Source organism: Corythoichthys intestinalis, chromosome 2 (assembly GCF_030265065.1).
Source record: "Corythoichthys intestinalis isolate RoL2023-P3 chromosome 2, ASM3026506v1, whole genome shotgun sequence".
NCBI lineage: Eukaryota > Metazoa > Chordata > Actinopteri > Syngnathiformes > Syngnathidae > Corythoichthys > Corythoichthys intestinalis.
This window is the reverse complement of record NC_080396.1, coordinates 16,660,428-16,683,802: the sequence shown is the minus strand read 5'-3', so window position 1 is coordinate 16,683,802 and position 23,375 is coordinate 16,660,428. Positions and strand designations below refer to the sequence as shown.

The 23,375-nt window shown below is 40.2% G+C and overlaps 1 protein-coding gene across 4 annotated transcripts in view; it reads right to left on the bottom strand.

Moving 5' to 3' along the window:
- The window catches only part of hspg2 (heparan sulfate proteoglycan 2), a 272,063-nt gene that overhangs the window by 145,060 nt on the left and 103,628 nt on the right, over nt 1–23,375 (bottom strand). For 3 of the 4 annotated variants that reach the window (XM_057828660.1, XM_057828670.1, XM_057828678.1), the window contains exons 7-23: nt 23,113–23,285; nt 22,955–22,993; nt 21,129–21,254; nt 20,811–21,002; nt 20,610–20,729; nt 16,758–16,889; nt 16,289–16,433; nt 12,851–13,008; nt 12,618–12,758; nt 12,325–12,488; nt 7,904–8,083; nt 7,612–7,808; nt 5,655–5,802; nt 5,403–5,530; nt 5,181–5,267; nt 548–612; nt 331–389 (exon numbers count right to left, since the gene is read on the bottom strand). In XM_057828660.1, coding sequence (XP_057684643.1) covers nt 331–389; nt 548–612; nt 5,181–5,267; nt 5,403–5,530; nt 5,655–5,802; nt 7,612–7,808; nt 7,904–8,083; nt 12,325–12,488; nt 12,618–12,758; nt 12,851–13,008; nt 16,289–16,433; nt 16,758–16,889; nt 20,610–20,729; nt 20,811–21,002; nt 21,129–21,254; nt 22,955–22,993; nt 23,113–23,285 — 2,254 coding nt within the window. The remainder of the gene's footprint in view (nt 1–330; nt 390–547; nt 613–5,180; nt 5,268–5,402; nt 5,531–5,654; nt 5,803–7,611; nt 7,809–7,903; nt 8,084–12,324; nt 12,489–12,617; nt 12,759–12,850; nt 13,009–16,288; nt 16,434–16,757; nt 16,890–20,609; nt 20,730–20,810; nt 21,003–21,128; nt 21,255–22,954; nt 22,994–23,112; nt 23,286–23,375) is intronic. The other variant, XM_057828686.1, reaches the window with a different exon arrangement.

The window sequence follows — 23,375 nt, the reverse complement described above, 5'->3', positions numbered from 1 at the left end:
GTAAAGAGACAGAAACAATGACATTTTGCAGCTCTCTTCGTCGCGTTTTCCTCGTTGTGAATAATTCCCCCTCAATGGGCTGAATAGTAAAACCGATGAGCCCAGTCTCCCGCTGACGTCATCCACCTGTTGGGGACGCTTGAGCCCTATAATGGTAGGCGTGGCTAACCGGCAGATTAAAAGACTAATTTCTCGTCATCTGCGCTTTGCTAAATTGTTGTACCGTATATAGTCGAATCGTCTCAAAATATGATTCTAATTCACATAATAATGCTATTTAAGACTTTTTTTCTCCTGTCGTATGCTCTTTAAGGATCAGGCAGTGTGTACCTTGCAGCTGCATGGCCTGCTGCTAGAGGTGATGCTTCCTCTGTTATCACACTTGGTTTCTGCAGGGGGGAGCAATGGAAAGATGAAGACAAATGGGTGGAAAGTTCACCTGGCAATGTTCCAAAAGCACTGCATACCCGTGCCATGAGAGCATTCTACTGCCAATTCTACTACAAGGACAAAAAAAACCAAGTAACTTTACAAAAAAGGCACTTACGCTCACGGTGAGGAACACATTTTCCATTTGGCAGAAGGGGATTACCCTGGTAACCAGGAGCACATCTGAAATAAATAACATAATTGGAGGTCGGCGTGACCAATTTTGATGTTGCTACCATATTTCCTATTGCAGTGGTTCTCAAACATTTTACAGCAAGTACCAAATCAAATAATATTTGGCTCTCAGAGTACCTAATCAGAGCCAACATTAAAATACATTGAGTAGTAGGAAAAATATTGAGGGGTGGAGGACACAGAGGTTTCATTTATTTTCATAAGCCACATTTTAAAAATTAAGATTTTGAGGAAAAATGTGAAGGCACTTAAGGATTGAGTTACATCAAATCATACTTAGAAGTAGGAGTGGGAACCTCTTGGTACCTCACGATACGATACAAAAAAAACAAGCTTCTGCTGTGAATTAGAATGATTTTATCACGAGTAGACGTCCAATCCGTTTGAATTGGGAGGGTGGCAGCTCATTCGCGGCCATCCCTCCCACTTCAAACGGATTGAACGTCTATGGCCGTCAGTGGCAGCCAATGCCAGGCAATGAGGTAATTTTGAGCCATTTAAGGTCATTTACCTGTTGATTTTCAGTCACTTCCTGTTGACTTTGGGGTATTTTATGGGTCACTTCCTGTTTAATTTGAGTTACAGAACAGGAAGTGACCTGGGAATCACCCAAATGAATAGGCAGTGACTCCAACTCAACAGGAAATGACCTGTAAATGCCCTAAAATGAACAGCAAGTGACCTGTAAATGCCAATAAAATCGGACCGAATGACTGTGACTGCTCTGTTTTGAATTAACGAACGTTTCCCAGTCTAAATGGATTGGGCCTAGAGCAGGGGTCCCCAACCTTTTTTGCACCACGGACCGGTGTTATTTGGGTCTTTTTTTCACGGACCGGTGTTTTGACAAATTTTGCAACCTATCAAAAATTGCAACGATGCGGTTCTGCGCATGCGCGTAACATAACATAGCCGCAAAATGCGCAAATGCAGCGATTCCAAAGTAAACACTACAAACTTTCTTGAAAGAAAGGAATATTAACTTACGTTTGATCAAGGAAGGACTTATAGAAAAGTTCTCCTCAGATACATCCTGCCATGTAAGCTGCACACAACAACTTCACACCGCTCTCACCATTAACGACTTTGCCTTGTTGTTAAACATTAATTAAGAAGACCGCTTCACAAAGATACGATGTTGAAAATTGTAGCAAGGTTTTCAATGTTCTTGTAGCGATGTCAGGATATTCCAGAATGACTTTAATCCAGAACCTCGGTAGAGTTGTTGTCTCAAATGTACGTTTAATGAGGTCGCCGTCAGTTGCGATCTCTACAAGCTGATCTTACTGTTGCACAGACATGCTCGAATCATTCGGTTTATTCACAAACGGGTCACGAATCCACTCCTTAGCACTAGCAGTTCGTGGGTCTTCGAGGTTGTAGGCTCGTCAGGTGCCCTTTTCGCCGTAAAAATATCTCCAAAGACGTCTGCTTTCCAGTCATCTTCGCTCGTGTGGGGGCTAATTATTTCCGGGAACAAATTTGCTGCGCCCGCGGCCTAGCAATACGTTATTATCGAGGACAAGCGCACATAGATATATTATATACACAAACAAGATGTACTGCTAGCAGTCCAATCAATGGCGTTCTATGACGACATTCTAAGCTATCCCGTAGTATTATATCTAGAGAAGACAGGGATATTGGTGTGTTAAGCAAGGGCACAGGGTTAATTCTGCCAGAATGCGGTCGTTATTGAATTATTATTTCTGTGCGGCCCGGTAGCAAATGCGCCACGGACCGGTACCGGTCCGCGGCCCGGCAGATGGGGACCCCTGGCGTAGAGCACCGTCAATGGCAGCCTTAGAGTTGACTGAGACACTAATATGGTGAAAGATTTTGGTAGCAACTTGATGGATCCCTTTTTTTTAAAAAAAAATATTGACACCTTTTTAAAACAATATCTCGATTCTTGACAGGAGCATATCGATAACTTTTGGGAAGTATCACGATATATCACCGTTTCGATATTTTGTCACACTCCTACTTAGAAGACGTTCCGAAATACAGTGGTACCTCTACATACGAAGTTAATTCGTTCCAGAACCTTGTTTGTAAGTCGAAATGGTCGTATGTCGAGCAGGATTTTCCCATAAGAATAAATTATAATTCCATTAATATATTCATTCGTAAATCCTTAATATATACTGCTGGAACGATTAAAAATGGCAATTGCACATTGCAAAACAAATAAATTATGAATAAAAAACGTAATAATAAAACAATATCAATAATTCCTATAATAACGTAATCAATCAGGTTCTAATGTGGCGGACCTGTTTTGTGTGCTGTACCTGAACGCACCGTGTGGCTGACGTGACAAAGAGAGAAAGGTGCGGTAGAGATTTTACTTTCTCTTTTAATGTTTTGTTGTTGGTGTCAACTGCGGCGGACAGGAGGCATGCAGGGTTTCCCCTAGGATTTTTTGAAGCTGTGGTGGTGGTCTGCATCGGAATCAGACAGCCTCACCATGTCGTGCCACGGCGAAAATTGCATCATGTCATGACAAATGAGAATTTTTTTTTCCACATTTTTCTTCCCAAGAAGAACCATAACAAAGATCTATTTGAAATATTTCAATGTGTAGCTATTTACAGCTACATTACCCTAGGTAATAATACAACTTTTTTTCTCGTATTACGATTTAATTCTCGTAGTCCCTCTTTTTTGTTTTTTTGGGCCCTAATACGTACTACATTACGACAACAATAATAGTCCTTCTGTTAACGGACCCATTTCATAGAGAAGGGGGAAATTCTAACAACCATGTAAAGACTTTTACTAGTTTTGATGATAAGGTGAACAGTTTTTTTTTGTTTTGTTCGTGAACTACATTTCCACACAAACCCACATCGTTTACCATTTAGGTTAGTAAGAAGAGGTACAAGAGTAATTTTTCGAGTGTCCTAGAGCTCGCGAAACTTCATCAGCCATGACTGCGTATATCCGTCGGCCGAAACAGCCTGATAGCACAGGTATAAGTATGCCTGGCCCTCTGCTATTGGATGCGTTGTTGACATTAGCACGGCAGCGCAATGAAAATAGAGCAAGGCTCTAGTTTGGGCACTGCCTCTCGGTGCAAATTCAAACTTGCTGTTGCGTCCACCGTTCACTTTTGCCGAAACGTCCGATCCAAAATACTGTAATGCCCCGGATGAGGGGAAGAAAGAGAGGAGTCGGTGTTGGCTTACCCATTTTATTGTGGCAACAATAATAAAGAAAAGCAAAAACAAAATAACAGCGGGCTTGCCACTACATCCGACCGCTATCTCTCTCTATCTCACCCGTTCTACTATTCTTCCTACCTGCTTCCCCCTATGTCACAGCTCCCTAGTCCGATCGTCTCTTAAGAGGGGCGCACATAGTAGTTACGGACATTACAATACACAATGAATAGGTTGCAGCTAAACCCTTCCCACTAGGCTGCCGGTAATTTGAAATGGCCTTAAAAAAAATAAAAAAAATAAATCTCATTTGCATGGCATCGCGGCTTTGATTTTGGTGTCGCGGTGCGTCGCAATCTTTTATTTGTAGGGGAAACCCTACATATGGCGTGTTGTGTTGCACAAGTTCTGAAATAAATAATAAAAACCTGACGAAGCTGATGATTTCTTTGGCAATGTTACAACAATAATAATTGTCAACTTATTAAGACTGCCCAACGGAGGTCGGAGGAGGATCGTCGAGATTGTAGACATTCTATGGCTGTATTGTCAAGCCAGTTCACTGATGCCCACACCACGTGCATATTTTTCTATCATTTCCATCTTCATTTCAATGGTAAGCATCCCCTTTTTCCTTTTTTCACCACCTGCACTAACCTTCTTGGAACCCGTGTTGATTTCTCTCACAAGAAAATCCACCATGAATCCGTCTGCGGCGCTGTCACAGATCGTCGTATTTCGAGCATGTCGCGTCGGATGTAGAAAACAAATGGCGAGTCAAACTTTTACGTCGGATCTCATAAAGACTGTGTGTCGAAGCGATCATATGTCGAGGTACCACTGTATTTAAAAAAGCAGTTCCAAAACATAAAATGTGACTCTTTTGTCGTTTAAGTTGAATACAACTGAACTGTACAGTACTTGCTAAAAACACTGTTGTGGATTAAACCCCTTTATAGAGCAAATGACTATTTTTAGTGATTAAAACAAAAATGTTCAATTGATCTGAACTGGGAGGACTAGCTGTAAATGCTAATCTTTCAGTGCCATTTAAGGAGCTGCCAGCCTTCTTATTGGACGTCTAGCGTCTGCAATGACAGCCGATCAGTTACATTGGTGCCCCCTAAAAAGTTAAGAATGCTGTTTGAACATTTAATTCTGTAAATATTTTGCGTACAACTAGAAGGAGCCCAGGAACCACTAGTGATACTCACACCATACTTTGAGAACCACTGTACAGTTAAAAATGCTGTTAGAACATATATAATTCAGTCAAAATTTTGCGTACCACTAGAAGAAGCCCAGGAATCATTTGTGGTACTCACACCATACTTTGAGAACCACTGTTCTATTGTCATTTCAAATGAAATACAACGTATTTAATTCTCTCACTTCTCACAGCGTCTTCCCGTGTAGCCGGGCTTGCAGGCGTCACATGTTGGCTGTTGGTCAGAGTCAAGGAAGCAGGTATCTGAGAACCTGAAGTAACAAAGAGTAATAGGTAAACATTTACAGTGGTGGGTTAATCAGTAGGATGTGGAATGAATGAACCATTGTTCAGGTATTGGAATTAGCAAATTCTGAACGCGAAAAAAAAAATCCAGAAGACCTTACCGCCGAGATGTTTCATAGTATGGACAAGGGCAAGGCTTGCAGTCATCGGATCGGCCTCGTCTCGGGTCACCAAAGTAACCAAGGCGACACTTGTCACACTGAGGGCCTTCTGTGTTGTGCTGGCAGCTCTGCACATAGAAAATCAAGTGAAAACATTTTGCAGTCAACAGCAAGAAGGACGGCAAATATTTATTTATATTTATCCCTTTAAATTATATTAAAAGTAATTATAAGGAGAGCTTTGGTGTTTACCAGGCAGTGTCCACTGACTGGATCGCAGGCGCTTGCATGTCCATGACAGTTACACCCAGCGCAGGTGCCCAGATAGGAACCACCAGGGACACGTTCGAAACCAGAGGAGCACATTTCACAAGACAGGCCCGAATATCCGGGGGGACATCTGGGAACCATAAATGTGATCATCAACAAGCTTTAACCAGTTGTCTCAACACACTGTGACATGTCAATGGACATTAAAAACTTTGATGTCATTAATAGGAAACAGCTGAAATAACAGCAAGAAAATCTAAACGGCTTGGGTTGTGGTCACAATATTCATGAAAGCTATCTATTGATGTCTGGCTTGAATTTGCCTACAACAGATGACCAGGTAATGTTATTTGTCTATTGTCTGTATCAGGGATTTCCCGATTCGATCATGTGATCGGAAATCAGGCCGATGGCGCCATTTTTCAGAGGATCAGAATCGGGTGAAAAGGATCAGGTTTTTAATAAAAAAATATATATTTATGTTTTTCTGCTTTATGCTCGTACAGTCTCTCACTCTTTCTCCTGCTGCTTTTCTTGGTCAGCAGTGCACTGGAGTTTGCTAGTTCAAGTTAATGATGATTGACAGGTTTGTAGCATTGATCTTGCCCGAGAAGCTCGGTAGCTCTACGATCAAAGGCGCAGACGTGTCAATCATCTTTAAGCTTCTTACACACTAGCTGCAGTGCACCGTTGCAACTCATTGTGTATGTGAGGCTTGAGCGGATTTGAGTGGACTCATTCAATGAAGCATTTAGTGCTGCAACGATTACTCGATTAACTCGAGTAATTCGATTCAAAGAAAGATACGAATCAAAATTTGTTGCTTCGAGGATTCGTTTAATTTGATTGGTGTTGCAATGGTTTGTTTTGAAAGTGTTTGCATTTTTTATGCAGTTTTATTGATTGAGTGGATGAACTGCCCTCTAGTCTGCCTCATTTTACATGGCTGAATCCACCTGCTCCCAGTTAAGACCAACATAAATTAAGTTTTTGTTAGAGCTAATGTTTTTAATGCGTTCTTAATTTTTATTTATAGGTATTTTTAGCCTTTTTGGTAGGAAAATGTCTTTGAACGATTTCTTAAGATCATCGTAAGAAAAAAAAATAACATTAGCATTTTATCACATTTTAGCTAATGGACTTTTGCTATGCAAGTTAGCCAATTTTTTTATACTTAGAGCGTCATTCATTTATTTATTTTCACCGTCTGAGGCTAAGCTCAGGTATTTTAATTTATTTTTAAAAGCAAGTGAAATTATGCATAGTTTGAAGAAACACACAGGAATTTAAATTTCATATTCGCATTTAATATTCTTTTGAAAGTACAATCTTAGCAAGCCGTTGTTTTACATCTTCTAAAATTGACTCTGCTGTACATTAAATGTTCCTAATCCGATTACTCGATTATTTGAACTAACTAGCTGATTAATCGACAACTAAAATAATCGATAGCTGCAGGTCTAGAAGCATTTAATAAAGACAAACATCTTTCTACGTTATTCTTGCTTAAAAATAATTCACATAATGAAGGCGGCACGGTGGGACAGTGACATGTTTAAAACTTGTTCAAAAAAAAGAAAAATAACTAACAAAAAACAACAAACAAACTTTTTCCGGTATTGGATCGGGACTTGGTCTGGGCAGATTCTCAAAATCAGGTGACTCGGACTCGGGTGCAAAAATATGCAATCGGGACATCCCTAGTCTGTACAATATTAATGGTCTTGGTAACTGCTTTTTTTTTTTAGATATACATTTTTTTTTTTTAGATATACAGTATATTGTACAGTATAAAATGTTGGAGGGGATAGACTGACCGATCTAACCAGACGGTTTGTTGTCCACACAAAAGTTGGACATTTGATTCAGTCATTGACCTGCAAGATGACTTTCCAAAGAAAAATATTTTCATACCTGTTTTGCTGACAGTCTTCCTCACCTGCACTCTTCAACATCCTTAGCATGTCCCCGAGTACTGAACTCCACAGTAGTGGTATCCATGACAATATCACTGAGTGCCACGCTGACCATATGGTTGTCATAAATGGTGCGGATGCTAAGGCTGTCCAAGTTAGCCAGCGTCATCATCAGATCCTCTCGACTTACTTGCCGTCCATTGGAGTGTTGCCAGTTTTCCTTTGCAATCACAAGATTGATGATTTCATGACGGGATACTTACCTGTATAGCGAATCATTTTTCGTATACACATTAGACAACTTAAAGCACATACCTCGGTGAATTTTATTTCTCGCTGGTTGACAACTCCAGCAGGTGCGGGATTCCCTCTGCGGTATATAAGCCTGCGACCATTTCCAACGAGTATTACATCTGGCTTCTCCACGGGCTCAATCAGACCACGGGCCAATATGTATCGCACTTTGTACTTCAGGGATCCTCCATAGGAATCAATCTAAAACAGATGGATACTTGTCAAACAAAACTTAAATACATTTTCTCTTTACTAACACAACACATATTATTTGAATACTATACATAAAACTGGATTGGCAGTAAATTACACATATACTAGTACAGTGGTCTCCAAACTATTCCACATAGGGCCGCAGTGGGTGCAAGATTTCACTCTAACAAAACAACACCACACCTTTTCAACAATCTGGTGTTTTAAAAGTGTAATCAGTTGATTGCTGTCAGGTGCTGCTTGTTTTAGTACAAACCACATTGGTTAAAAGGTCTGTGCTTGATCGGTATGAACAAAAACCAGGACCCACAGCGGCCCTCAAGGACCGGTTTGGAGACCCCTGTACTAGTATGTTTGTTTTATTTTTCAAAAAATCAAATATTGACATACAAAGAAATATGAAAGAATCAGGCATGACTGCATTGTTTATTTGACAACCAGGGTTGTCACTCCCCTGTTACTAAGTAATGCATTACTTTAATCTGATTGCTTTTTTTTGGAACGAGTAATCTAACGCGTTCATTTTTACAAACCAGTAGTCTGATTAAAGTTAGTTTCCTTAGTGTGTGTGCGTTACTATTTTGGTATTGCCTCATAATGTATGTACAGTGTATCACAAAATTGAGTACACCCCTCGCATTTCTGCAGATATTTAAGTATATCTTTTCATGGGACAACACTGACAAAATGACACTTTGACACAATGAAAAGTATAGTCTGTGTGCAGCTTATATACAGTAATAGAGTTAATTTATTTTCCTCTCAATATAACTCAAAATATAGCCATTAATATCTAAGCCCATGGCAACAAAAGTGAGTACACCCCTTAATGAAAGTTGTCAACATGTCAACTGTCAATATTTTGTGTGGCCAGTGCCACCACTATTATTCAGAACTGCCTTTACTCTCCTGGGCATGGAATTGACCAGAGCTTCACAGGTTGCCACTGGAATGCTTTTACACTCCTCCATGATGATGTTGCGGAGCTGCAGGATATTTGAGACTTTGCGCACCTTCACCTTCCGCTTGTGGATCCCCCTAAGATGTTCTATTGGGTTCAAGTCTGGAGACACGCTTGGCTAGTCCATCTGAGGTAAGATGGACTCCATTACCTTTACCCTAAGCCTCTTCGGTAAAGCAGTGGTCATCTTGGAGGTGTGTTTGGGGTCATTGTCATGCTGGAACACTGCCCTGCAACCCAGTTTCTAGAGGGAGGGGATCATGCTCTGCTGCAGTATTTCACAGTACATGTTGGAGTTCATGTTTCCCTCAATGGAATGTAACTCTCCAACACCTGCAGCACTCATGCAGCCCCAGACCATGATATTCCCACCACCATGCTTGACTGTAGGCATGATACACTTATCTTTGTACTCCTCACCTAGTCGCCGCCACACATGCTTGAGATCATTGGAACCAAACAAATTAATCTTCGTCTCATCAGACCATAAGACATGGTTTCAGTAATCCATGTGCTTTGTTGACATGTCTTCAGCAAACTGTTTGCGGGCTTTCTTGTGTACTGTCTTCAGAAGAGTCTTCATCCTGGGATGACAGCCATGCACACGAATTTGATGTAGAGTATGGCGTATGGTCTGAGCACTAACAGGCTGCCCCCCCCTCCCCCACCTCTTCAATCTCTGCAGCAATGCTGACAGCACTCCTGCGACAATCTTTCAAAGAAAGCATTTGGATGTGACGCTCAGCACGTGCGCCCAGCTTCTTTGGATGACCAACCCGAGGCCTGTTCTGAGTGGACCTGCTCTTTTAAAACGCTGGATGATCTTAGCCACTGTGCTGCAGGTCAGTTTCAGGGTGCTGGTAATCTTCATGTAGCATTGGCTATCTTCCTGTAGCACAACAATACGTCTTTTAAGATCCTCAGAGAGTTCTTTGCCATGTGGTGCCATGTTGGAACTTTCAGTGACCAGTATGAGAGGGTGTGAGAGCTGTACTACAAATTTGAACACACCTGGACCTAGTAACACTAACGAGTCACATGACAATTTGGAGGGAAAATGACAAGCAGTACTCAAATTGGACATTTAAGGATGTCGTTCCTAAGGGATGTACTCACTTTTGTTGCCAGGGGTTTAGATATTAATGGCTATACTTTGAGTTATTTTGAGGGGAAAATACATTAACTCTATTATATAAGCTGCACACAGACTACTTTTTATTGTGTCAAAGTGTCATTTTGTCAGTGTTGTCCCATGAAAAGATATACTTAAATATCTGCAGAAATGCTCATAGGTCTTCCTGATTTGGTCTCGAGTCACACGCGCTAAGTGTTTTGGGACTGACATGTGCCAGCACGGGCGCACATTCGAGCCGAGTGCAGCCACCTGTTGAGATGTGCGAGGGAATGTTGATCTGTGCGTGTCCATTAATGAACGTATTTTTCCTCCATTCTGGAGGGTTCCAGCGATAGGATGGAGCCTGTACATGCGTGGCCGTTTCGTAGCTTTGCAGTTGCATCGGCGGGTAATTGTCACTCCCGCCCGTCCTCGCGAAGTCGGCAACCAATTTTTACATCATATTCGTGTTGCACGTTTATGCCGTGAAGTGACCTTTTCGTTTAGCATCTTTGGGATGTGTTGTAAGTCTGACTGAGTGTTTAGTGTGTGGTTACTGCCACGATTTGTGGCCAAATTGACCGCGCGTGTGTACTGCCGTACTTCCGGGTTTTCCGCGCGCAACGGCGCCCACCCAGACTTTTGTGTTTATTGCACTGTGCAATTCATTTGTTTGTTGTTTATTATTGTGCAGTCAATTTGCATTGTTTTATATTGGCACTGATATGCTGTTAACCCTAATTCCTAAACCCTAACCCGAAATTCAGAATTTTTTTACATTCGGCTTAACCTTCGAGTTAATTAGTCGGTGGAGGTGATTTCAACAAATTCCATGCAGTTTGTCAGTTATTTTTTAGTTTCAGAGGCTCCTGAGTGGCTAAGCTAGCACGAGTCAATGGTGTTTGAAATTGAAGGAGATAGTACCTTTTCTCGTAGGCACCGTCTAACTGTTTGCATTACTCTAACACACCCAATATAAAATAAATAGCACTTATACCATAGTTTAAGGAAAAAAAGCAGAATATAGGGCATAAGAGATAAACAACGCCTTCTTATCACGGAAGGCCAGCGTGTGCGTCATACAACTAGCTGAACAAGATTGGCACTGACAAGCCCACATCTGCACCACCAAGTCTCGCAACCATTTCTCTCGGACTGTCCACGACAAATGGCAGGACGGTTTGTCCTAACACGAGGAACACAGGAGAACATCCTGAGAATATCCAACTGATAATACGACTGACAAGACTTCAAGAGCCCCGTTGATGCTGAGGTGGCAAAATCCACATCCTCGTTGCCCGGACAACAGTAACTCCCGAATCCTCCTGTCCAATCCACAAACAGACAATAATCCCAAACACACCCTTCTTTGTGCCCACGGCCCGCCCCGCGAGAGCCTTCAAAAGACTGAATGTTTAACTAAGCGTTGTCATTTTTCTCGGACACCTTATGGTAGCCTCCCCGCCTGAGTGTTTCTGTTCCGACTTGCCGTTTTTTCGTTGAACCGATTAAACTTGTTTTCAGCGAGCCTTCTTTAAACCTTTCAAAATGGAGACAGTACAAGGGGCTAAGACTAAGGTGAATGTGCAGAGTTTGCCCTTCTGGCCGGATTGCCAGAGTCTCCCCGGCCCGGACCCGGCCTATCGACTAATTAAACCCCCGCTAACGCAAAGATTCAACCTAATGTGAAAGATTCTGATCTTTCCCGTTAAATCCAGTTATCGGGAAGTCAATTACATGCGATGACAATGTTCTGTTGTCATTCTTATGTTGAGGCAGGAAAGAGGAAAAAATGTGTAAAAAGTAAATGATAATTACATTAAAAGTAACAGTTACTTTGATAATCAAGTAATCAGTAAAGTAACTAGATTACTTTTTAGGCATAATCAATAATCAGTAAATAAATTACTTTTTCAAGTAATCTGTGACATCATAATGCTTTAACAAAGAACATGGCTGGTTGTGTGCATGTAATATTACATGGTAAGTAGGAAAGCCGTAGAGAAAACTTTTGTTTTTAATTAAATTTGATTTGGATTCTGCACCCAAAAATTCTGAATGAATCAAATGATCATATTTGTGACTAGTGTTATCAACATCAGCCTGAGATCTTGATGGGTACGTAAAGACATAAACACGTTAAAGAAGATACACCTTGTTGCCAAGAAACTGTCGGGGCAAGGTCCAGAATGAGTCCAGGTTGAGAAAGCGACGTGACAAATCTACGAGCTGAAACTCTTCCATCTCAGGGTTGATGAGCAGTTGAGTGGAAGAAAGAGGAGGAGTGCCTGGCCTGGATGGGTAGCTGACATTCACTCCTTAGGGTCAAAAACAGGCGCGTTAATGATCCTAATTCACATGAAATCATACCTAAGATGAGAATAAACGCCTCTTCATTTCTATTTGAAGTTCGCTGTAAGCATTCTTTGAATCAATTTAATCTTTACCTTTAAAGTCTTCCTCCTCTGTGAAACGCAGACTGATCTGATTGCGGTAACGTCCAGTCGCTTTGCAATTCTTGGTGATTCCAGCACAGAAGCAAGAAACACAACGGCCTTCTACACTAAAGTGATTGTCTGGGCAGTTGCCTGGGCAAGGTCAGGACAAATTATTTCGTCAGTGGAATTGAATTTCCTCAACGGCTTGTTATGAAATCCATATTGCTTATGCTCAAATGTACCTGGGTTGGGATTGGATGCAAGAGTTAGCACTCCATCTGGAATACCAAACACTAGACCTTTGGCGTTGATGGCCTCGCAAGTGTAGGCACCCTGATCTGCCTCTTTCACATCACGGATGGTTAGGGTGCCACGGCCGTTCTCACTAGTCATGGAAATCCTAGGGATATATTCAAACAACAAGATTATTGATCCATAATGTAGAAAATGAAAAAAATATACTAGTTTTCAAAATGTTATTGTTTTAGCAACAACTGCATGGCTACCCAAACTGTTTAAATAATTCTTATTTTTGTTCTTAATGTAAAAAGATTTGGAGAACATTGGTTGACAGCTAAAATGATAAAAAGTAATTTTATGTTTATTGTTGTGCTCATGTCAGTTGATATTCAAAAGCAAAGATTGTTTACATCTCAAATGATAATGATCGCCAAATTTGTACACAAAGTCCTTCTGTTAAAAAAAACATGAATCTTCTCAAAAATACAACAAACTGTTAATTTACAATAAATAATTTTGACTTTATTTACTTTTCACATTGGAAAATGAAATTAAATGCGATTCACTTTACACGGTTTCTATTTTTGTTTTCATGTCAACATCTCATTCTATCGCATCCTTGCCTCACATTCTATTTTCATGGCATAAAATGTGACGCAAATCTACAATCCCTGACCAAAGTCTTGTCGCTTATCCATTTTGTATAAACAATTGCTAATAACTGCAGGGTGGAAGGCAACATAAATAGTCTGAAATATCAACAAATCTTACATTCCTAACCATAAAAAGGAATAAATTCTGCAGCAGGATGGTGCTCCATCGCATACTTCAATGTCTACCTCAAAGTTCCTCAAGGCAAAGAAGATCAAGATCCTCCAGGACTGGCCAGCCCAGTCACCAGACATGAACATCATTGAGCATGTCTGGGGTAGGATGAAAGAGGAAGCATGGAAGACGAAACCCAAGAATGTTAATAAATTCTGAGAGGCATGCAAGACTGCTTTCTTTGATGTTCCTGATGACTTCATCAATAAATTGTATGAATCCTTGCCGAATCGCATGGATGCAGTCCTTCAAGCCCATGGAAGTCATACAAAACATTAAATTTGGATCTCACAGCACCACTACTTAATTCGCTTATGTCACATAACATATTTTTGTATTTGAAGTACATTTTTTGTTCAATTTTCACAATAATTTCTGTAGGTGACAAAACTTTTGTCATGCCAAAATTTGATCTTTATGTCTTCATTAAATGATAAATCTTTTTTCAGTGAAACAAATACATTTTTGTACATTCAACATAATTCGTGAGGGTCTTAGCTTTCATATGAGCCATTTCTGAAACCATTTGAATAATTAAAAGTCAGGTTATTAGCAAATGTTTCCACAAAATGGATAAGCAACAAGACTTTTTTCATGGACTGTGTATATTTTTTAATGTCAACGCAGTGCACGCCACCCGTAGGTCTATTGTATTTCCTCATACCAAGTGAGAGTCAACCTTCCACTGAGCAAACCAGTTTCTCATCAGACAGGGTACCAGCAGTTTAAAGATTTGGAATAAAGCCTGTAAATTGGGGATTGACCAGTCCAAAACCTGGTTTAAAAGACCTCTTTGCCTAGATTTAGTCATCGTCAAAGTTAGGGCCCTGCGTGTCTTAACCTTCACCGAACCCCTTAGATCGGGGGTCAGCATGCGGCTCTTTAGCGCTGCCATAGTGGCTCCCTGGAGCTTTATCAAAAATGTTTGACAATGGAAAAAGATGGGGGAGGGAAATATGTTTTAGTATTAATATAGTTTCTGTAGGAGGACAAACATGACACAAACATTCTTCTAATTAATGAATATTGTAATGAAGTTAAACTTGAGGTGGAATCGTTTAACAGCGTAGTCATGTGGTGCATTATTCTCTCTAGGATGCACCGCAGAGAAAATAAACATTTATTGTATTTCCGCACTATAAGGCGCATGGCAGTATAAGGCGCACCTTCAATGAATGGCCTGTTTCAAAACCGTTTTCATGTATAGGGCACATTGCATTATAAGGCGCCGTAGTAGTAGTGGTTGGTGTTGCGTTATGCATCCACAAGCTGGAGCAGAGCTAAATGGAATGTCATGCCATTATTAACCAATATGGATCCATATATATATATATATATATATATATATATATATATATATATATATATATATATATATATATATATATATATATATATATATATACAGCACATCGGATTATAAGGCACACTGTCGGCTTTTGAGAAAATTTAAGGCTTTCAAGTGTGCCTTATAATGCAGAAAATACGGTAATCATGAAGGCTCATTATGTATTTGTAGCCAACTTAGTCATTTTGATAGTAGGCTAATATAGCTAATATACATACAGTACATACAGCATGTGTTGCCTTCATTATAAGGCTTATAAAAGGCTTTCATTTTTTTTGTGGCTCAAAACATATTTGATTTTTTGCTTCATTGTGGCTCTTCCAACATTTTGGATTGCCGCCCCTGCCTTTGACTCACTCACCGAACCCCTCGGGGTTGATCGAACCCAGATTAAGAACCACTGGATTAGAGTTTGCTTAAAATAATTGATCGCATCAGTTCAATATTCTTTAAATACAAGAGGATTTTTGTTTTAAACCCAAGGTATTCGTTCATTTATTAATTAATATAATTCATCTTATTCTAGTGCTGCAACGATTAATCGATTAATTCGAGTTTTCGATGAGAAAAAAAAAATATTCGAATTAAATTTTGCTGCCTCGAGTATTCGTTTAATTAAAGTGGCGTCGTAATGGTTTGTTTTGAAAGTGCATTTAGTTTTATGGATTTCGGTGGATACACTGCCCTCTAGTCTGCCTCATTTCACATGGCTGAATCCAGCTGCTCCCTGTTAAGACCAACATAAGCCAAGTTTTTGTTTGAGCTAATGTTTTTTTAATAATTTAGTTTAAAGGTATATTTAGCCGTTTTTTGTGGGAATATGTTTTTGAACTATTTGTTAAGAGCATTGTAAAAAAAAATGTTGCCATTTTGCAGCATTTAAACTTGCAGACTTTTGCTACGTAAGTTAGCCAATTGTCCTTTTGTTGCTCATATATCCTCATTTATTTATTTATTTTTATACCCTTTGAGGTTCAGGTCAGGTATATATGAATTTTTTTATGTTCCTTATCCGATTACTCGATTATTCGAACTAAGTAGTTCAGCGATTAATCGACTACTAAAATAATCGATAGCTGCAGGACTATCTTATTCATTTTGTCAATTTGAAGTTCACAGACAAAAAATATTGCTTTCATGAAGAAATAAATTTGTTAGGATTTGTTAATAAACTACTGACCGGGTGAAGACGCAACGAAATGGTACTAAATCTTAACTACACCAAATAACCTGGAATAATCTAAAATCTTGATTTTCAAAATCCCACCTGCCACTGGTAGGGATGTGTCCCCAATTAAGCCTCCAGGTGATGATGGGTGTTGGCACACCAACAGCCTGACAGGTGAATGTTACAGTAGACCCCCGGGCAGCTTGAACTGATTCTTCTGGTGGGCTCGTCACAGAGGGAGGGGCTGTTTAGTGTAAAAAAAAAGAAAAAACAACTTTAACTCCACAGTTAATATAACCACGAACTAAGGCTCCTTGGAATTTGATGATGCAATAGGACTCAAACAGAAAAACAATTCAGTTTTATTTCGTCAAAGAGGATGTTTCACAAAAGGCTCTGTGTCTCAAATGACCCATGTGTGAAGAGCATGTGGTTCACAGAGAATTAGTCATAGCGTACAAAGGACCACAGAGCAGGACTATAGAGGAAAATGAAGCAAAGCAGAAGTGCAGAATGTGGAGTGATACAGAGAAATACATAAATAGATTGAAGTGCGGTGGGGACTTACTGCAGCCGTATTCATCAGAGCGGTCAGGGCAGTCTGGCTCTTCGTCACATTGGTAACTAGCCGGGATGCAAGTTCGATCACTTAGGCATTCAAACTGCTCAGGAGCACACCTGTCATCAGGACCCTTTGTGGCTGTGTGATATCAAGTTGGACATTGCAGCTGCCATTATTTATTACATTCATTGCTAATAGTAACAGTTGCATCATTTCAGATTAAGCGATCGCATAGATACAGGGTGAGCAATCACAAGTGGATGGTGTGAAATCAGGAGAACTATAGACATAGGAGTTTAGAGGTTTTACGTTCAATACAACTCATCAAAAGATACAGGGGTTAGACAAAATAATGGAAACACCTTAGAAGTTTAACAAAAACTATTTTAATGTGGTGTAAATTCGCCTTTTGCGGCAATTACAGCCTCAATTCTCCGAGATATTGATTCATACGACTTGTTTCCAGGAGAATTTTAAGCCATTCTTCAATTAGAATACCCTCTAACTCTTTAACACTAGAACTACCAAGGATGGATCCGTTGATACAAATCACTTTTGTAACCAGAGAAGGATCATCAACCCTAATCCTACACGGATTGCTTTTGTAAGCACTATGGTCATCATTAGTCATTCCCGTTCACACTCACAAAACCACAGGGTTGGATTGCTCCAATTAGCATCTTGAGCGCTGGCAGGGCAGGGGTGCCTTGACTGATGAGGGAAGGGTAAACTGGTGTTATTCTAGCTGCCCTGTTGTCACTTTCAAGCCCAGGAGAAAAGTTGTGGTGAAAAAGCCACCATAAAATAGACCAAACTACTGACAGGACGCGACTTTTCTTTTTAAGTGTTTACTTGTTCCTTCAACTCTTCCAGTTTTGTCTTCTGTGTAAACCAAATGGAACATACTGGTCAGTTTTTTTTTCTTGTTTTTTTTAAACTTCATCCATGGAACTATACTGTGGTCAGATTTACAGTATGTTTCACATATACTGACCCAGACCCAGGTGTTGGCTATTTTCCCAGCTTTCTTGAGTTGACGTGCTTTTCTTGCAATTTCGGCATTTCGGCGAGTCAAGTTGTCATTCAAAAAAATCTTCGACCCTTTCAGGTGGCGGCGCTGGTTAAGCATGGCAATCTTGGTCTTGTGGTCTACCAGCTTCATGAGCACCCCCCAGATGGGAGCAGAAGACAGCGACAGATGTCCAGCGGTTCCATGTTTATTCCATACTCTTTCAGCTTAGCAATTGCCAGTTGCGCCACTGTGCCCCCTGGGCTAGGCGTCAGTCGTAATCCAGAAATGATGAGCTCATTTGCGCGTCGGCACTGGTCGAGAAAATTTCCAGCTTCTTGATGCGAACATCTCTCTCCTCGACCGCCTGCTTGAGTTTCTCGTTTTCAGCGCGAATTAACTGGAGCTCTCTGACGATTTCTTGATTCTGATTTTGAATCAAGCCAGTCAAGGAGACCGCCAACTTCTGTATGGAGGATTTTATTTCATCCAAGACTCCAGGTTTCAAATTCTTTGGAGCCATACTGGGAGTCGAGCTTGCTGGCCCTGAGAGCTTATCGGTTAAGATAAGAGAGTGCTTCAGGAGCTCAGAGTGTGCGTCTGTACACGGTGAAGGCTGAGCAGCGAAGTAAGGTTGTCTAAGGCAATGAACACCTTCAGAGGTCATTTTCTCTCCCCCTTCCAAATAGGCTTGTCCAGTTGGACAAAACAGTTGTTGCTTGTCGGACAGTGGACCGCTCAGGCAGGCAATCAGGCGGACAACCTTTTTACATCTTCCAAAAGCTGCAGTTTGGCTATATGTAATGTATACCGAAGCTTGTGTTTGCTGTTTGAGCTGCTGTGGAAAGTTCTTTGATCATTGTGTGCTTCAACATAATAAACTGTGAACCTTGAAAAGTGAATGTTGGACGTGTCAAGTAAAAGTGCTTGATGGGATTTGCCCCAGATGTTCTAACACTCAATTTTCTAAAATGTAGACAGTCTGGTTTAGCTACAGTTCTGGATGCTAGTCATAGTTTTATGCCAAATGGCCCTGTCATCATTTTTACACTAACCCAGGAGTTAACAAGTCTGGATTAGCAAATATTCAAGATGCTAATTGCAGCTATCCAGAGTGAACCCCCCCCCCCCCCCCCCCCCTTCACACCTAGAATGCCCATAGAATTGCTTGTTTGAGTGGTCTATTGTTTGACAAAGCCAAGTAATCAGTTTGGTATTGGGTCATATGGTGCCTCTCTGGTATTTCTTTATAGCCCCCCAAAAAACGGTAGTTCCAGTGTTAAGAGACGATGGCGGTGTAAATCGACGTCTTAATTGAATCTCTAAAACTGACCATAAATGCTCAATAATGTTGAAGTCTGGGAATCGTGCTGGCCATACAAGATGCTCAACTTCCTAAGAATGTTCCTCATGCCATTTTTTCACAATGATTATGATGCCAAAATGTTAGGTGTTTCCATTATTTTATCCAACCGCTTTAGACTATATGTTCGGTCTATATTTAATCCAAATTTTGGCTCAGAAAACTCACTAAAGATGAGACTTAAACGTAGATTTTTTTCAGCTTTACAGACATGAAGAAACAGAAAGAAACAGTCTCATAACTTTTTTCAATGCCAGCTCCTCTTTTAAAAAGTACAGTCCCTGACAAAAGTCTTGTCGCTTAACCATTTTGTAGAAACAATTGCTAATAACCTGACTTTTAATGATTCAATTGGTTTCCAAAATGGCTCATATAAAAGCTAAGACCCTCCCAAATGATGAATGTATAAAAATATTTGTTAATTTGTTTCACTGAAAAGAGATTTATAATTTAACGATGACATAAAGGTCAAATTGTGGCAAGTCAAAAGTTTTGTCGCCTACAGAAAGTAGTGTGAAAATTGAATAAAAAATGTACTTCGAATACAAAAATATGTTACATAACATAAGTAAATTAAGTAGTGGTGCTGTGAGATCCAAATTTTATATTTTGTATGACTTCCATGGGCTTGAAGGTCTGCATCCATGCGGTTCGGCAAGGATTTTTTAATTGTCTGCACCCTGAGAGATAAATAGTCTGAAATATCAACAAATCTTTGCTGCCTCTTACATTCCTAACCATAAAAAGGGACAAATTCTGCAGCAGGATGGTGCTCCATCGCATACTTCAATCTCTACCTCAAAGTTCCTCAAGACAAAGAAGATCTACATCCTCCGGGACTGGCAAGCCCAGTCACCAGACATGAACAGGATGAAAGAGGAAGCATGGAAGACGAAACCCAAGAATGATGATGAACTCTGGGAGGCATGCTTTCTTTGATGTTCCTGATGAATTCATCAATAAATTGTATGAATCCATGGATGCAGTCCTTCAAGCCCATGGAAGTCATACAAAATATTAAATTTGGATTTCACAGCACCACTACTTAATTCGCTTATGTTTTGTAACATATTTTTGTATTTGAAGTACATTTTTTGTTTGATTTTTACACTACTTACTTTAGGCGAGAAAACTTTAGTCTTGCCAAAATTTGACCTTTATGTCTTCATTAAATGATCAATCTTTTTTCAGTGAAACAAATATATTTTTGTACATTCAATATCATTTGGGAGGGTCTTAGCTTTCATATGAGCCATTTCTGAAACCAATTGAATAATTAAAAGTCAGGTTATTAGCAATTGTTTCTACAAAATGGATAAGCGACTGGACTTTTGTCAGGGACTGTATTTGGTACGTGATATTCAGAAACAAGTTGCCTCGCAAGATGCACACAAGTTGCCTCGCAAGATGCACATCAATGAAGTTTTCCAGTCATGATCACATCCCCCTGGATGCATGTCTGAACAGATTTCAAAGCGAGACTTACGGCAGTCCAACTCATCTGAGTTATCCTCACAGTCATTGTCTCCATCACAACGCCATAGCTTGAGGGCGCAACGGCCATTTTTACACTTAAACTCATTTGGTTCACATGGCGACGGAGTTCCTGTAAAGACAAGTGGATACATGCCAGTGCTGCTGTTAAGCATGCATGCATGTATGTATAAGTTTGTAATGTATGATTTACCACATCGTAATTCGTCACTTCCGTCCAAGCAGTCTGACTCCCCGTCACAGATGTAGTCTCGAGGGATACATTCTCCGCTCTGGCATTTTGCCTGATCCGCTCGACAGAGTCCTGGAATGACGGGTGGCTGCGGAGGTCTAACGATGGCGGTTGTGGTGATAGGGGGGGGGGTTGCAACAGGCTTTCTTGTATCTGAGACAGATCTTTACATTAACTAAAAAACTTGGGAGGTTTTACTGAGCATACAACATTACAAATCGTTTGCTCATGATTTAGTTGGGAATGTTAGCAACAGCAGGTTAAGCAGATGCAACTCACCGCAATTGTTCTCATCGCTCATATCACGGCAGTCTGGTCGATTATCACACAGGTATTCCAACAGTATACATGTCCCATCACCACACCTGTGCTCATCCGGCATGCACAGTCTGACGCTAGGGACTACTAAAAAAATACAGATGTGGGGGACATGCTAAAGGATCAACATGCAAGGTAACACTTTCAGGACAACCAATGCGCTACATCACAATACAATTAAAGCAGCTAAAACAGCAAAAAGCTCAGTGAAAAAATAACACAATTCAGATTTTTTTTTAGGAATAATTCTTCTGGATAACATGCAGACACGCCAAACAGGATAAAGTATAAGCTATACAGATGTCATGTCTGCTATGACATTTTTGTGGTAAAAATGGTCATATCAAATGTCTTAGTTTAGGTAATTATAGTAACCTTGTGGGTTACTGTCACCACAGTAGATGTAGAAAGACACTTTAAACTTAAAAGACAGATGCACTCACAAAACTTTAGGGATATTCAGCATTTGGGTGAAATGTTAAGAAAAAAAGACATGCCAGTAGAACCTTTACAGGCAATTTTAATGGACCCTTCCCTAAACTTCTGAATGCATGTTCAACTGTACAATGCTTGCATAATTTTGCCCAGTGGTTAAATTCACAATACACATTTGATCCATAAAAAAACCAATACAATTCCAAGAACAATGAAGAAAATAAGTATTTTACCTAGGGGTGTGACAAAATATCAAAATGGTGATATATCGTGATACTTTGTATCCCAAAAGGTTATCGATATGCTCCTGCCAAGAATCGAGATATCGTTTTAAAAAGGCGTCAATGTATAAAAAAATAAATAAATGAATAAAAAGGAACCAACAAGTTGCAACCAAAATCGACCACCATAATAGTGTCTCAGTTAACTCTAAGGTTGCATTGACGGTGCACGACGCCGAATCCATTTAGACTGGGGACGTTCTTTCATTCCAAACCAGAGCATTCACAGTCATTCTGTCCGATGTTCAGGGCATTTAGAGGTCACTTGCTGTTCATTTTGGGGCATTTACAGGTCATTTCCTGTTGAGCTTATAGATGCCTCTTGTAAAAAAAAATGCAAAAGACGTATAAATACGTTTTTGGGACACTGAAGCAATTAAAAATAGAACGTATTTATACGTTTTTGGGAGCAAATGAGTTAATAGGCGGACTAACAATGTCTTTCATTGTTAGAATTCTAGCTGATAGACAGGTGCTCAAATACTTATTTGCAGCTGTATCACACAAATAAATTGTTAAACAAATCATGCATTGTGATTCCTAATTTTTTCTTTTTAGATCATGTCTCTCGCAGTGGACATGCACCTATGAAGAAAATTTCAGACTCCTACACGATTTCTAAGTGGGAGAACTTGCAAAATAGCAGGGTGTTCAAATACTTATTTTCTTCACCGTACATTCCAAGGACTTTTTAACTACCAATGTCAATTTAAACCAAGAAAAGTAATGGTCGAGTCATGAATCAAACACCTGTAAAGGTTACCACATTTGCATTTCAGGGTCATCCCAAAATTTCACCCCAAAACAGAAAAACGGTAAATTTTTGTGAGTCAAGCCTATCAAAATATCAATTGATTGATAGAAAGATAACAAATCAAAGTCATGCCATGCGGGCTTGTTCTGTTTTTTGTTCTACTGCGCATTAATATTTTACAATAGTGCTCCATGCAAAACATTCTTGCACGTCTTCAGTTTTTTTTCCCTAATGCCACTACATACAGCCATCCTACTGCGTCTACATCACAGTTGCTCATTCATCATGCAACGCTACTTGGCACTAGTACTACAAACCTGGCGCTGCTATTGGCTCCACAGAGGGCTGAGGTTGAACTAGAAACCAAATGAAAACATGAACAGCCCTGCCTTAAAACTCTGGTGGACCTTAGAACAGACTGCAACCCCTTGGGTCAAAGACCCTGAATCAAGAAGATCTAGCATGCCATGCTTACCCTCGCCAAGTTCTCTGAACTGAAAACCCTCCACTGATGTGACATAGGAAGCAATTGCTCCATTCTGCACCACACTGTATAACACAGTTCGGATCTGTTCACTGTTGCTGTTGTAGTCGGAGCCAACGTCCAGTTCCACAAATATGTCAGTGCCATCCTCTCTAATAATTTTCCTGTAAGAGCAAGAAATGCCGGTTGAGACTAGAGAATAGGTGGTGTGCTACTGATGCTGACACAAGTAAGCAGGGTTTCCCATATATATT